This window comes from Indicator indicator, chromosome 1 (genome assembly GCF_027791375.1).
Source record: "Indicator indicator isolate 239-I01 chromosome 1, UM_Iind_1.1, whole genome shotgun sequence".
Classification (NCBI taxonomy): domain Eukaryota; kingdom Metazoa; phylum Chordata; class Aves; order Piciformes; family Indicatoridae; genus Indicator; species Indicator indicator.
The window spans coordinates 118,514,891-118,528,190 of record NC_072010.1 but is presented as its reverse complement, the minus strand read 5'-3'; the positions used below and the strand labels follow the sequence as shown (position 1 = coordinate 118,528,190).

Sequence of the window (13,300 nt, the reverse complement as noted above, 5' to 3'; positions counted from 1 at the left end):
GAGGGTGAGTGGGAGCGCTGCAGCGCTGGGCCACGCCGGCCCGCCCGCCCCGCCTCTCCGGCGTGGCCAGGTAAAGGAAGTGAGTAGGTGCCAGTAAGACGGGACACGCGATTAAGCCCAGTCGGTGTCAGTGGTCTCCGCTCCTTGGCACAGACCGTCCTGGCACCTGGCCGCGGAAGCCAGCGCCGCGTGCGCTCCTGCCGCCGTTCCGGGCTCTCCTGAGGGCGGCGCCGTGAGGCTTGTATTCCGGGCTGCCATCGGATCCATGGGCAAGCGGGAGCACGAACACAGAGCAGAGCCCCGGCAGTGGGCCGTGCCTGACCGGTGCGCATCGCTGGTGCCAGCAGGGGCAGCCCCAGTTGCCGGTTACCCGAAGCGCATACCATGGACCGCTACTGCAAATTCCTCCCCGCACCTACGTTTAGAAAATGTTGAGGGTTGTTTTTGTTTGGTTTGGGTTTTTTTCCGTTAAAGTAGCTTTTGCTGAAATAAAAAATAAAGCTAACTAAATAAATAACGCAAAAGGTGGAACAATCACTTCTTTAAAGGAAAATAGGAGATGTCACAGCAGCAGAGAGGTTGATTTCTTTTTAAAACATGTATATTTAGAACTGTAACGCTTACAATTTCATTAAACAATCTTAGTACAATGTGTTTAACAGTATATTACAGAACAATGTGAAAAATGATTTAATAGCAAACCATGAAAATGGAATTAATTATTATACCTGCTGTTTGTCAAAGTCACTAACTTGTTACCTTTTCCAGTCAAAGAATCCCAGCAATCATTCACACTAAATGCTTTGGGTTTTATCCAGAATAAAAGGGTATGATTTCCACAGAGAAAGGGCATTCCTTCACAGAAAGAAGATTCATAACAAGAACATTTTTCAGCTGGCAGGTTGACTTTCATACATCTATTTAGACAGAATTGTTTTTTTAAAATAAAAACTAGTAATAATAATTAAAAAAAAAAAAACTTTAGACCAGTTCAGGCTATCAATGAATTTATAAACTTAATTGTGATTCTTTTTGGAAAGAGGCTTTTGGTTTTTTTCTCCTCCTTAATAACTTACAAGAACCTGAGTTGAGAAAATAATAACAACAGTGAACTTGTCTAAGGAGCAGTTCCTTGCTTTAGCTTTACTGACAAGTATTTGATATGGGACATTTTTCCTCTGTGGAGTCTGTTGACAACGCACCATTATAGATCTGCAAGTAGAAAAGGTCATTCTCACATCAAATGCACAAGTCTCAATATCTGAAGCAGGACATCAGAAGGAGTTGTAATTTTTCCAGTCACAGGTGGATTTGCAACATTCACCAAAATTACATCTTCTTTTTTTTTTTTTGTACATTTTTTATATTTACATTTCGGATATAAATAATGAAATTCTTTAAGTTACATGTTTTAGCTTTGCTTCACAATTATTCTACATCTGCAAGCTTTCCTATATCAAACCAACCTCTTTCTTCCATCACGAATGTGGAAGTCTGGCCTCTAATCAATATTAATTACACTAAGCCTTTATGATGAAAGGTTGACTGTTCAAGTATCACATCATATTGAAATTTTTGCCCCAATTCAAAAATTGAGACAACAAACCAAGCCACTTGGAAATGGTAATAAAAGAAATTAATCTGGGAACTCAATAAGCCAAATAATTTATTCTATCAGTATCTTTCTTTGGTAAGAACTATGCAAGAGGATGATCCAACCCCCACCCCAAAACCAAAAAATTATATAATATGTGACATCACAGTGTCTACTCTGTGAAGGAGAAAGCCTCAAAAAAATTAAGGAAATCTGTTCAGTTAAGATTGTTTATAGCAGTAGCTCTTCCATGCATCTAAGTATGCAAATAAATGATGGAAGTTTAATATAAAATTGCAATGGCAGGAACCAATGGTAAAACAAAACCACCAGTAATGTGCTGTTGTATGCTGTGTTGTGTTTCTGGCACCTGTGTGGAAAAGCCTGTAAATTAGTACATGAAAACTCAAGATTTGGATAATTACATCATCCAACTCTTAAATTCTAAAATATGTAGGAAGCATGAAACAAAAATAAAGACGTGGTCTAAATATTTGGATTTTTTTTGTTTTTTTGTTGCCCTGTGTTGTGATGCAGGATGTGATTGAAGGAAGAAAACCCAATAGCTTACACAAAAACATCCTAAAGTGGCAATATAAACTAGCTGACACAAGCTTCACTGTACATTTAAATTGATACAATTGTCTGGTGCTTCCATGGCCAGTACATGTTGAGTGCCATAGGTCTCCTTAAGAGTTAGAAGGTTACAACAAAGACTAATCAGGTCATAATCCTGTAAAGTGCTTTCGTATCCAGTTTCTAATGGGTTTTGTGTTCCTTGTCTTCATACAGAGCTGTCACGTGATATTGACTTCCAAAACGTGGTCATCCTTGCTGGGAATGACAAGGATTTGCATACCCGTGCTGCAGTTGAAGACCTGACCCGGTGAAAAGGACTGCAGACGGGGCATTGGCAAACCTTTATGTTCCCCACTGGCTGCAGAATGCAAGCTACCTCTGCTCCTTATGCTGCTGCTGTCAGCTTGATCATCCACATTCTTGTCCACAGACAGGTTATCGTTTTCTATCCAGCTATCTGTTTAAAACAAAAATCCACAGTTTTATTCTATGAAGTGATTAAATAACTTAAAAATTACTTTGCAGTTTAGACACAGTCACTTTACCACATTGTTAGCAGTCACTGTTCATCTCTGCTGAGGTAACGGTCTGGGCACACTTTAGGCCAGCAGCAGATATAACAGAATTGATTATATTGGTTTCTAAGGAAAATATAAGTAGCATTACCTCACATTTATCACAGTCTAGAAGGTACACACTGTCACTTTCTGGAGCTACACTGACTAACAGTAAGTTGCCTGTACTGGGGGTACTCAACAGTACAGATAAATAAGTGGCTGTAGTAATTTAAACTCCTCATCTATTCCCCAACTTTTCATCAGTTCTTTTAATTCATACTTAATCCTGTCAAAAACTCAGGGAGGGGGTCAAAACTACCGAAGACACAGTAGATCTGCAGGTTTCTGACAACAAAACCATAGGATTAGGGAGTTATCAGATAGTTTTCACTTGATTACACATCCAGTGACAACTTATTGCCACAATAATGTTTAAAGGAAATGTAAGAAAACAATGCATTAATTATTCCTCCTGCCAGATAAAGGCTGCAACCCCAAATTCAAAGTTCCCATCATAGCCACACTGTAAGTTTCAAATCAGAACTATGAATGAAGATAAGTAATGAAGAGACCAATGAGTATTTGGTCAACGTGTCCTCGCCTTGTTCCCTTTAAACATGAACCCAGGAAAAGCAGAACCATTTCTGTAAGTAGCCATGTAGTCAAGATAGTTTTACCAGCATCAAGCTGCGTGGAGTGAGCAGAATGGTGAGGGAGGTATTTAAACAATCTGACATCAGGAAAAGGCAGATATCCAGCAAACAGTGGCATCACTTCCATGTGGACTTTGTGAGTTGCTCGAGCTGCTACAGGCATAGATATCACTCCAGAACTTTTTCCACAGACTGCCCAGTTACTACTGTTGTCAACAACTGCAAGAATAAAGAACAAAGACTATAAATATCTTTCCTAAAAAAAATGAAAAACACACAGTCAATATAGTTTTAGAGCATTTTTTTAAATCAGTGCTTTAGAAATACCTAAAAGCCCCACCAGCTTTTGTGTGTGAAGAGCTGTGCACATTAAGAAAATAGCCCTACATAAAAGGGACTGTAACCAGACCTCAAGCAAGTATCCATACAGGCTGAACAGCATTTCTATTCCCCTTAAAGACATATTAATGGGGAAAACCAAAATATTCTTAGTCTATCAAAAGGAAAGCTGCTTTACTGAGCAGCCATACTCCCAATACAAGAATATATGCCATAAAAAAGTCTGGCAGGTGTCATTATCAAGACAAAACTACTGGAGAATTTTGTCAATACACCTAAGAAAAATATTCTTACCTTCATACATAAGTTTTGTTGTGCAATACCCATCTGATTCTGTTAATGCCTCATCTCTGTCAACCTCCGAAAGGTCAACAAGTCGGGTGATTGACACCTCTAAAGAGCAGAGGGAGCCTGTTTTACAATACTCTGCCCCCAGTGGTGGAAAAATTTCTGTTTTCACACGATACAGTGTCTGTCAGGAAGAAAAACAGTGCTGTTACCAAGAAAAAAGGGGCATTTTATTTGTGTTTAAACTGAACTGGATAATTGATACACTGCTAAATTAACTTTACATTTAACATCCGCATCCTACTATATTTTTTGATGCAGGATTCAGTTATGTAAGTAATGTTCACTTTATTATCTTGCTAAGCTTGAGAAAATAATCAAACTGAATTTGATTAAATCTATTTTTGGTGCCAGCAGCAGCCTTACCATTTCTCTCTCTACTTTTGTACCTTATCTCAGCTTTTCCACATTATCAAAGAAGTAATTTTTAATTAATACAAAATTAAGTTTCTACCAACAGCCCCACACTGTTTAATGCCATTAGTTCTTCTTAAAAATTCCAGAAGGACGCTGATGCAGGTGCTAACAAATGCTAGTTACATGCCAGTAGGTGAACACTGTTCAATGCCAGCTTGTAGTAAGCAGGTAGAAAACATAGCAACACTGAAAACAGACAGAAGGACCAAAAGAGTCTTCTCAGGCTTCTATTTTTCACCCAAGCAACAAAAAGTGTAACACAAGAGTGAATTTAGAGATGAGATTAAATGGAATTCCTTTAACAGGAAGTTGTATCTAGCCTACAAGCTTCCTGGCTGACCAAAGGAATAGAAAGTTCATCCATAAAGGGAAAGAAGAAACATTAAAGATAATGGCCTACAAACCCCTAAATATTTCATTAGAAGAACTCATCTCCAGTGCTGCAAAAAACAACTCAAATGCTTTCAATAGCAAAGAGATTCTGGAAATCGCAATTTGGAGAATAGAATCTAAAGGCAGCAGAGAAAAACAGCTCAGTAATTTAAAGACATTCTCTGTGACACAAGCCTAGGAAGGCAAAAAAGCACAGAAAAAAATTCTGAAAAAAGATCCTGGACACTTGCACAAGTGTTATGTTCCCTCCCATCCCTTCCAGTGGCAAGTACATGATTTCACCACATCATATGAGGCTTCAGTTGTAGCATCCCAATAAACTGCCTCTCCAATGATTCCAAGGAGGTATCAATCTCCTTAAGGAAACAGCAGTTTCTTGACTTTCCCTCTCCGTATATTAGGAAATCACATTCAGTTAACATCTGCTACATTTAGAAGAGAACTTACAAAAAAATTTTCCACTTGGAATTTGTAAGTGAAGGGCTTCAGGGTGAAAGACTGTTCTTCAGAGGTAGCTGGACAAAAGCTTACTGAAAACAGGCACTGCAAGGAGAGAGGAAGCTCTTTTGTCCACTTCAATTCCCATACAAAGAATATTGATTGCTTACTGTATATGACCTGAAAGAGAACGTTTAAAGCATTAGCTCCTCCTTTCCTCTGAGAATGGAGTGGAAATGCACATACAGGTTTGTCTGTTCTAGCATTAGTTTATTAAAACAAAGTCCCTGTCAGGTGTTAAATAAATAATTAGGGAAAATACACAACCAAAATAACTGTTTTTTTTTTTTTTTTTAAACAAGGCACATCAATTAAAAGGAGGGATGCATTTCACTGTCAGAATCATCAATGTTTCAAAAGAGAACTCACACTCAAGTACATGTGAAAATATTTTATTCACAAGTCAAATTTAAGAAAGGTATTAATAATGTTTGTATACACTTCTCCTGGGCACCAAGAATGACCAATTTAGTATATTGAGAGAAGGCAGCAAGAAACTTTGAGGGGACTTGTGCAACTTAACTAGTTTACAGCTGTATCATGGATGTGATTTTTTTCTTAAAAGCCAATGACAATCTGTAGCTGTTGGATGAACAAATTAAATGTTAAGAGTGATATTAGTGACATTACATTTGTTGTTCAAGCAGGTATGCAATGCTTTGCATGAAGCAAATGGACAAGTTTGAAACATACCCAATAACCTTTGCAAGATTTAGAATTTAATCTAAGATCTACAGGTGTAAATGCCTGTAAGCATCTTTATAAATCAAAATTACTCAGAAGACTACAAAGGCGTGACCTAACATCAGCTATCAAGCCTTAGTACAAAAATGTATGTGTAGAAGTGCTAATGATTTCTCTAACAAGAGCCTTCACCTAGCTGTGCTGCCAGCAAAGCTCATGAAACACCATGTAAATATCTTTTACCTGTTGAGATTCAGGGTTCAGAGGTACCAGCTGCAAATCTTTACAGTCAGCAGAATTTTTTAGGCGGTTATCTGAAAGCTGGAAACAGAGTTCTGACAAATTCTGTACACAGACTTGCACGTATTTCCTGAAAAATATGACACACTTTGTTTAACAAAAGTTGAATAATTACATTGAGAGAGTGTATGTCCAGAAAATTGTTTTCACAGTGCACAGCTCAAACAAAAACAGAATGGGAGCTGTATTTTATGTTTTTCAATGTCTTTCTCAATACTTACGGAGTCTGTAGAAACAAAACAGAAAACATCCTCTTTCTTATTAAATGAAAGCAAATAACTAGTTTGGTTTATCTTGTGGTTTTATTTCCAAAATAATTGAAACCACAGATTTGTTGTATTGTTATGGAAGAACATTAGAAGAAATGTACAAGCTTCCAATGGGGAGCTATATAAGATAACAAGAGTCCAAATTAAAACAAAACAAAACAACAACCAGGCTGCTATAAATATAATTTATGAAACTCCAAGTCCATATTTTGTAAGAAGAAATAAACAATAAATACTTAATGAGTACATTACCGTTTGCCAGCTGACAGTAAGGAATGCTTAGCATTAAAAGGTATGCAGAATGTTAATGCAATAATAGTGGAGTAAATTGACCAAGGACAATCAATGGTTACCTAAAGGAAAAAGAGAACAAAGTTCTTACTCATAATAGTTTGGCATAATGATTTTCTATTCTTATTTGTAAGCAGAACTTTTCTCAGCAAGTCTATATCTAATGCATCCAGAAGGGCAAGAAGAGAAAACAAAAGTAAAAAAGAAAATAAATAAATCAGTATGTCAAAAGCTAAGCTGACAAAACACTGGGGTTTTATTTTCCTGTGAGTGGGATATGAAATCTCAAAGATACTTTTCCTGTGGAAACTGATATTCCAAGTTCTGAAGATTAGAAATACAGGAAGGGGAATAGAAGAAAGAAAAGGTGAAAGGACACTAACAATATCAATAGCATCTTAATACAATAATGTGGTAAAAGGTGAGTATCATATAATTTGCTATAACATCTTTTTATAATAATTTTTATAATACTTATATAATATATATTATATAATAATAATTATAGTTTTTATAATACTTTAATATATTAAATACAAGCTCAAAATTTAAAAATCAAAAATATGTATATTTGTTTAAACTATAAGCAGCACACCTAACCTGAAGATTTCTCCTGAAGTGAGAGCTTCCATTATTGCAATTGTAAAGCATATATTTAATTACATATTTTTATATGCAGAGAAAAAACATTTAAATATTTAATCACATCACATTTTAGTGATGCTAGTCTATAGCTATTCCTTTTTATCCCATTCTTCACAATCAAGGATAGCAGGCAGCACACTTGGTCAATTTCACAAGGAGCAACACTGTGAAAGGTGATGATTTCAAGAGCATTTTGCTGTCAGCTGAAGAGCTGCTTTCTATACTACTTATTTTATTCCCCCTTCATAATGAAAATTAAAGAGGAAAGTTATCTCCAACTAAATAATGTGACAGCTTGAAACACTACAGTGTTAAGTACTTCAACAAAGTGTACAGATTCTTTGCAAGTAGAAAAAGTATCTTTCCTAGAAGTCAGAAGGAAGTATTTAAAGACCACCATGACACCTTTTACAAGGACCCAAGTATCCTTAATCCTGTATAAACTGAGTGCTAGAACACTAAGTCACAGATTACTAGCCAGTGGAACAGTTGGTAATAAACACAGTGTATATGTCTGCTTATTTTTATGTTTCCTTTCTATTGATAGCATTTCCCATAATTCTTGCATGCACATCTTTTAAAGGAAAATTAGCTTAATGCAAGCAGGTTTCCCTCCACCCCCTCCACTTCTGTTTTGTGAAATGTATTCATCTGTGATCAAACAGATTTCCTAAAATGTTCCATTTCATCTTACTTTTTGGTCAACAGTAGCCATGCAGTTGTCCTGTTTCTGCTTCTCTTTGTTTTTTCTGTGAACTTCTTTATTTGTAGTATTTTCTTTCTCCGCTGCAGATTCTGTGGCTGATGGCAAGTACATGACTTCTAGTTCAAATTCAATCACATGATATGCAGGAGCTACTGGCAAACTTATGCTTGTGATCTTTTCAGAAGACTGAATCCTTAATGATGATTCTGAGATCTTTTCTGTAGTTGTGTAGAATGGGGGGAAAAGGTAGGCTTAAAACATGTTCATCCCTTTCCAATTTTCATTTTAAAATGGAAGTAATTACATTAGCCTAAAAAGCTAAGTGTCATAGAAAACTACACAGTGCCATAACCATTTCCCAGCAAGACCTCCAAGCCTGCAAAAACAGCAATGAGGAACATGTTGCATATCTCCACAGTAACCTCTTCAAATGATCTATAATCCACACATCTTAAATATCTCTGCTGTTCACAACTCCCCAGTAGTAATGCTCTATCCCTCTTGAACTGCAGGAAGGTAACCACCACATTCTGTGTAGTAGTATTCCCTTCCATGCTCAATAATGAACTGAGGACAATTTGGTAACAACTTTCCAACAGGCTAAAGTAGCTCTTTAATTAATCATGTGACACCTTTTAAAGTTTTAACAGAATCTTGCACTTCTTCAGTCCAATAATTTCACTTCAAGCAAATTTAGGATTTACTGAACACACATGCATCAGTATTCTTGGTTACCACTCATCATCTATCTTTAAATTACTACACATGGATTGTTGCTGTGCAGCCTCCTTTAATCTTATCAAACCTTTCAAAACTGAGCTCATTTATGTAAAATTTGCTTGTGTTGGAGCAACTGAGGAGACTATATAGCACTTATGTTCAGAAAAAAAAGAACTGGGATGTCATCTGTTCAAATGAGACATCAACCAAAAGTAATGCTCAATTTACACAGAACACTACTTAAAAATCTACTTGTAACTATTTGACAATAAAAATGATCTAGTCAAAAAAGAGCCCACAAAGCAATAAAAGACCACCACGATTCCCCTGGGAATCATGACAGACTCTCACCTCAGCAGCAGTTTCACGATGTCTACTGAACTTCAAAGAAAGTAAAAATTGTGCAGCTATGTTTGCTGAAAAGTTCATACTTCTACTTCAAGGGTGAAAGATTAAGACCTTTCCTGCAGTTAGATACTCAGCTGCAAGTCCCTAGAATTGTTCTTAGTAACAGCTATTGAATAAGACAGTATTGGTGTTCTGAATACTGTAAGTACATGTTTACTTCAGGATTGCTGAATTTTCAGCCATTTAAAGATTATTAACTTCGTATTTCATAGCTTACCTCTTGTATTGGAATAAATCACTGCCTTGCTCTCTGGATGGTACAGAACGGGCATGGCATCGGCGTTGCTGAGCTGCAAGGTATCCCCATTCTTCATGGCATAGTGACCAGTAGTCACTGTGAACTTCACCTTTTGTGGAATGCCAGCCAAAAGGCTATCTGAAGGAGGAGGCAGAATTTGTTAACAGATTCCAGTACTCACCACTAAATGGTTAAGATGCACTGCTAAGGCTTGCTAGGAACATTTCCAGACAGTTTGCCACGTGTTAGGGTAACAAAAGGGTGGGGGGGTTTGGTATTGTGCAACACATTAAACCAAGTTCAGACACATCAGTGTGGAGAAACTGGTTGTTTCAACTTTGAGTGGCCAAAATCACTGTTTCTTGTATGGCTTAGACTGGCTGGCTCATGTACTCTGTAGCTCTGACAGTGAAATATAGCAATTCCAAATAATTTACTAAGCTTTTTGTCAACTTCTGCCAGTTGTAAACATCTTTTTTTCTGGAGCCCCTATTACAAGAAAGATATGGACATGCTGGAACATGTCCAAAGAAGGACCACGAAGATGATCAGAGGGCTGGAGCACCTCTCCTATGGAGACAGACTGAGAGAGTTGGGGCTATTCAGTCTGAAGAAGAGAAGGCTCCAAGGAGACCTTCTTGTGGCCTTCCAGTATCTGAAGGGGGCCTACAAGAAAGCTGGGGAGGGACTTTTTAGGGTATCAGGTAGTGATAGGACTAGGGGGAATGGAGCTAAACTAGAAGTGGGTAGATTCAGATTGGATGTTAAGAAGAAATTCTTCCCCATGAGGGTGGTGAGACACTGGAACAGGTTGCCCAGGGAGCTGATGGAAGCCTCATCCCTGGAAGTTTTTAAGGCCAGGCTGGATGTGGCTCTGAGCAACCTGATCTAGTGGGAGGTGTCCCTGCCTGTGGCAGGGGGGGTTGGAACTAGATGATCCCTGAGGTCCCTTCCAGCCCTGACAATTCTATGATTCTATGATTTATATTCTTGCCCCTACAATGGCAGTCATATCCCCATGCTGTATTTACATTATTAAGATAATAAAAATGCCAGTAGGCACACAGACTCTCAAATACCTGAATCACAACCACCAATTTCATACATTAATTTGATTAATGCCCAATATGCCTCTCCTTCCTTTGCTACACATTGCAACCCCTGTAACAGGAATGACAGCACACAACTGAGACAGTTGAGGAGTTAATATGCATTAATCGTCTGAAAACAAAATTGTTATTAACTTCCATTTATAAACTTTAATACAGTGCTCAGCCACTCATCAAACCAATGGATGTATTCAGTATTAAATTCTAATAAGTTTATGTTAATCACCTCCAGGAGAGAATCCTAGTTCTTACACATTTCTTGTAAATACCGAAGAGACTGAAGTATCATAGAATTGACCAACAAGGAGCTCAGACAATTACAAATTTAAGTATCAATTCTCATCATCACAGTGGCAGCTCAAATCATACCTGTTATTTAAGTCACCCTACATAGAATCATAGAACAGTCTGGGTTGGAAGGAACCTCCAAAGGTCAAGTGGTCCAAACCCCCTGCAGTAATCAGGGGCATCTTCAACTAGATCAGGTTGCAGAGCCATGTTGAGCCCCACCTTGAATATCTCCAGGGATGGGGCCTCAACTACCTCCCAGGGCAAGCTGTTCCAGTTCTACTGCCCTCACGGTAAAGAACTTGTTCCTAACATCCAATCTACATCTACTCTTCATGTTCAAATTGATGTTCTAAACACTGTTTCAGAGCCAAGCACTGTTATGCTAAAAATTAGCCATTAATGACAGAGCATACCTGATGGATAGTTTAAAAAATGAGAAGGTATTTCAGATGAAACATAAAGAATAAGGCAAAAGAATTCTGAGCAATATTCAAGCCAGAAAACACTTTCTGTAGGCCAAGGAAGTACAATAGCAATCAGAACAGCTTCAGCACAGGAACTGTACCTACCAGTCATTGGTTCCACTTTTAGCTGGGGCTCCTGAGAATATACATCATACTGCACAATTGGGTAAATATGGAGAAGGACAAACTGTACTTTTCCCACTGAAGTGCACAGCTGCCTGAGCGTGTATGTCCCAGGTTCTTTGACCTTTGAAGAAAACATTGGAAGGGGTTTTTCAGTTTAGGAAATACTTCTAGAACAAACTCCCTACTAAAGAACAGCGTGTTTTCATCTCATTTTAATCCAAGATACTTTGCATTTGGAAATTAAAACAACACACTTGTTTTCTGAGTAACTGACACCGTTTTTTACACCTTTTGCTCCCTTAAGACAGAAGCTCTCAAGTGCTGGCTGTTCAGGAAAAAACACTGTAGGTACCAATAATGCCAATAATCAGAACAGTACCCAAGAATCAGAATAAATCATACAGTAGTTCTGCTTTCAAATTATTGTTTTGGGATGCTTATTGTCTTGTTTGTTGGTTGGGTTTTTTCCTTCTCTTGAAGTGCCACATATATTAAAATACATTTATTGAGTACTGAAATTATATTTAGGAAGCATCTTTGGCTAACATTCATAAAATCTGTATATAAGACATTTCAGCTCGAGTTATGGATTTCACACACTCCCCATCCCATATCCTGTGTGAAATACATACATATTTAATTTCACATTCTTCCCCAGGCCTGAGTAATGCAATTCTGGATGTTTTTTGATAACATTCTAAAAAGCTAATCTGTAACATCTGCTAGTATATTTATTCTTGAGTCTATTTGCTCTTAGCTACTAAGTGCTAGGGGATGGGAAATATTTCCTTTTCTCATGTGCCATTCTCCCAAATGTAATACATAAATATTGATGCTGAGTACAATTAAATCTAAACAATAAGATTAGAAGCTATGGTAAAAAGCTACAACAACAATCAAACATCACTTGCAGTTATTTACAAAGCAAACACTGATTGAAATCCAGTATTATGCATTTTTACATTGAAGTCACTGAATTTTATTCCTTGAATTCTTCATAAACAGGTAAGCATGACTAAAATCCTTCATAATATGCATAAACTTCAATGTGACATGGGAATATCAGCCTGAAGTATTCAAACAATGCTTTCTGACCTTCTTTAAAGCTTGAAAAAGTACACTGGAAGATTGCTATCAGCATAAATAATGCTCATTATCAGTCTTAGATTTACAGAAAGAATTATCAACTCCCTCTGCATCCTAGAAGCACGGTCATTCCTCTTTCTGCAAAAGGAGTGCAATTAAGCATTACTGCAGGAAGATTTAGAAAACAAGTGGTCAGCAGTTTCTATCCTCTGGCCAGCTATGTAATCCAGCAGAAGTAACAGAGTACACCATTACAATGACAAGGGATTTTTAGCAAATATTTTGTGAATTCTGCAGCTCAAATCTAAAGCAGCCTTCATCAGGTTATCTAGTAATATGCTGTCAAAATGGTAACATGTTCAAATTTCCCCTGTAAGGGCAGATAAATCATGCTTTGAACGACTGTGTAACGATTAAGCAGGATTCACACTGAGCAGCCTTCCCATGCAAAGTTCATTAAAGATAGAAAGGTTGGGGAAATAGGAAGGTTATAAGCATAAGGCTGTCTGTCCTCCAATAGCCACCAGAAGCATGCAGAGCAAGGTAAATTTAAAGCAGAGCTGTATGTAGCTTTCCGTTCATTAT

At 37.5% G+C, this 13,300-nt stretch overlaps 1 protein-coding gene across 1 annotated transcript in view; it reads right to left on the bottom strand.

The window, feature by feature from the left end:
• Nucleotides 1–2,343: 2,343 nt before the first annotated feature.
• The window catches only part of TRAPPC10 (trafficking protein particle complex subunit 10), a 45,872-nt gene continuing 34,915 nt past the window's right edge, over nucleotides 2,344–13,300 (bottom strand). The window contains exons 15-23 of the mRNA XM_054383081.1: nucleotides 11,609–11,750; nucleotides 9,619–9,777; nucleotides 8,262–8,491; nucleotides 6,884–6,984; nucleotides 6,306–6,432; nucleotides 5,328–5,498; nucleotides 4,017–4,194; nucleotides 3,408–3,602; nucleotides 2,344–2,630 (exon numbers count right to left, since the gene is read on the bottom strand). Of these exons, the coding sequence (XP_054239056.1) occupies nucleotides 2,392–2,630; nucleotides 3,408–3,602; nucleotides 4,017–4,194; nucleotides 5,328–5,498; nucleotides 6,306–6,432; nucleotides 6,884–6,984; nucleotides 8,262–8,491; nucleotides 9,619–9,777; nucleotides 11,609–11,750 (1,542 nt within the window). The 3' untranslated portion in view covers nucleotides 2,344–2,391. The remainder of the gene's footprint in view (nucleotides 2,631–3,407; nucleotides 3,603–4,016; nucleotides 4,195–5,327; nucleotides 5,499–6,305; nucleotides 6,433–6,883; nucleotides 6,985–8,261; nucleotides 8,492–9,618; nucleotides 9,778–11,608; nucleotides 11,751–13,300) is intronic.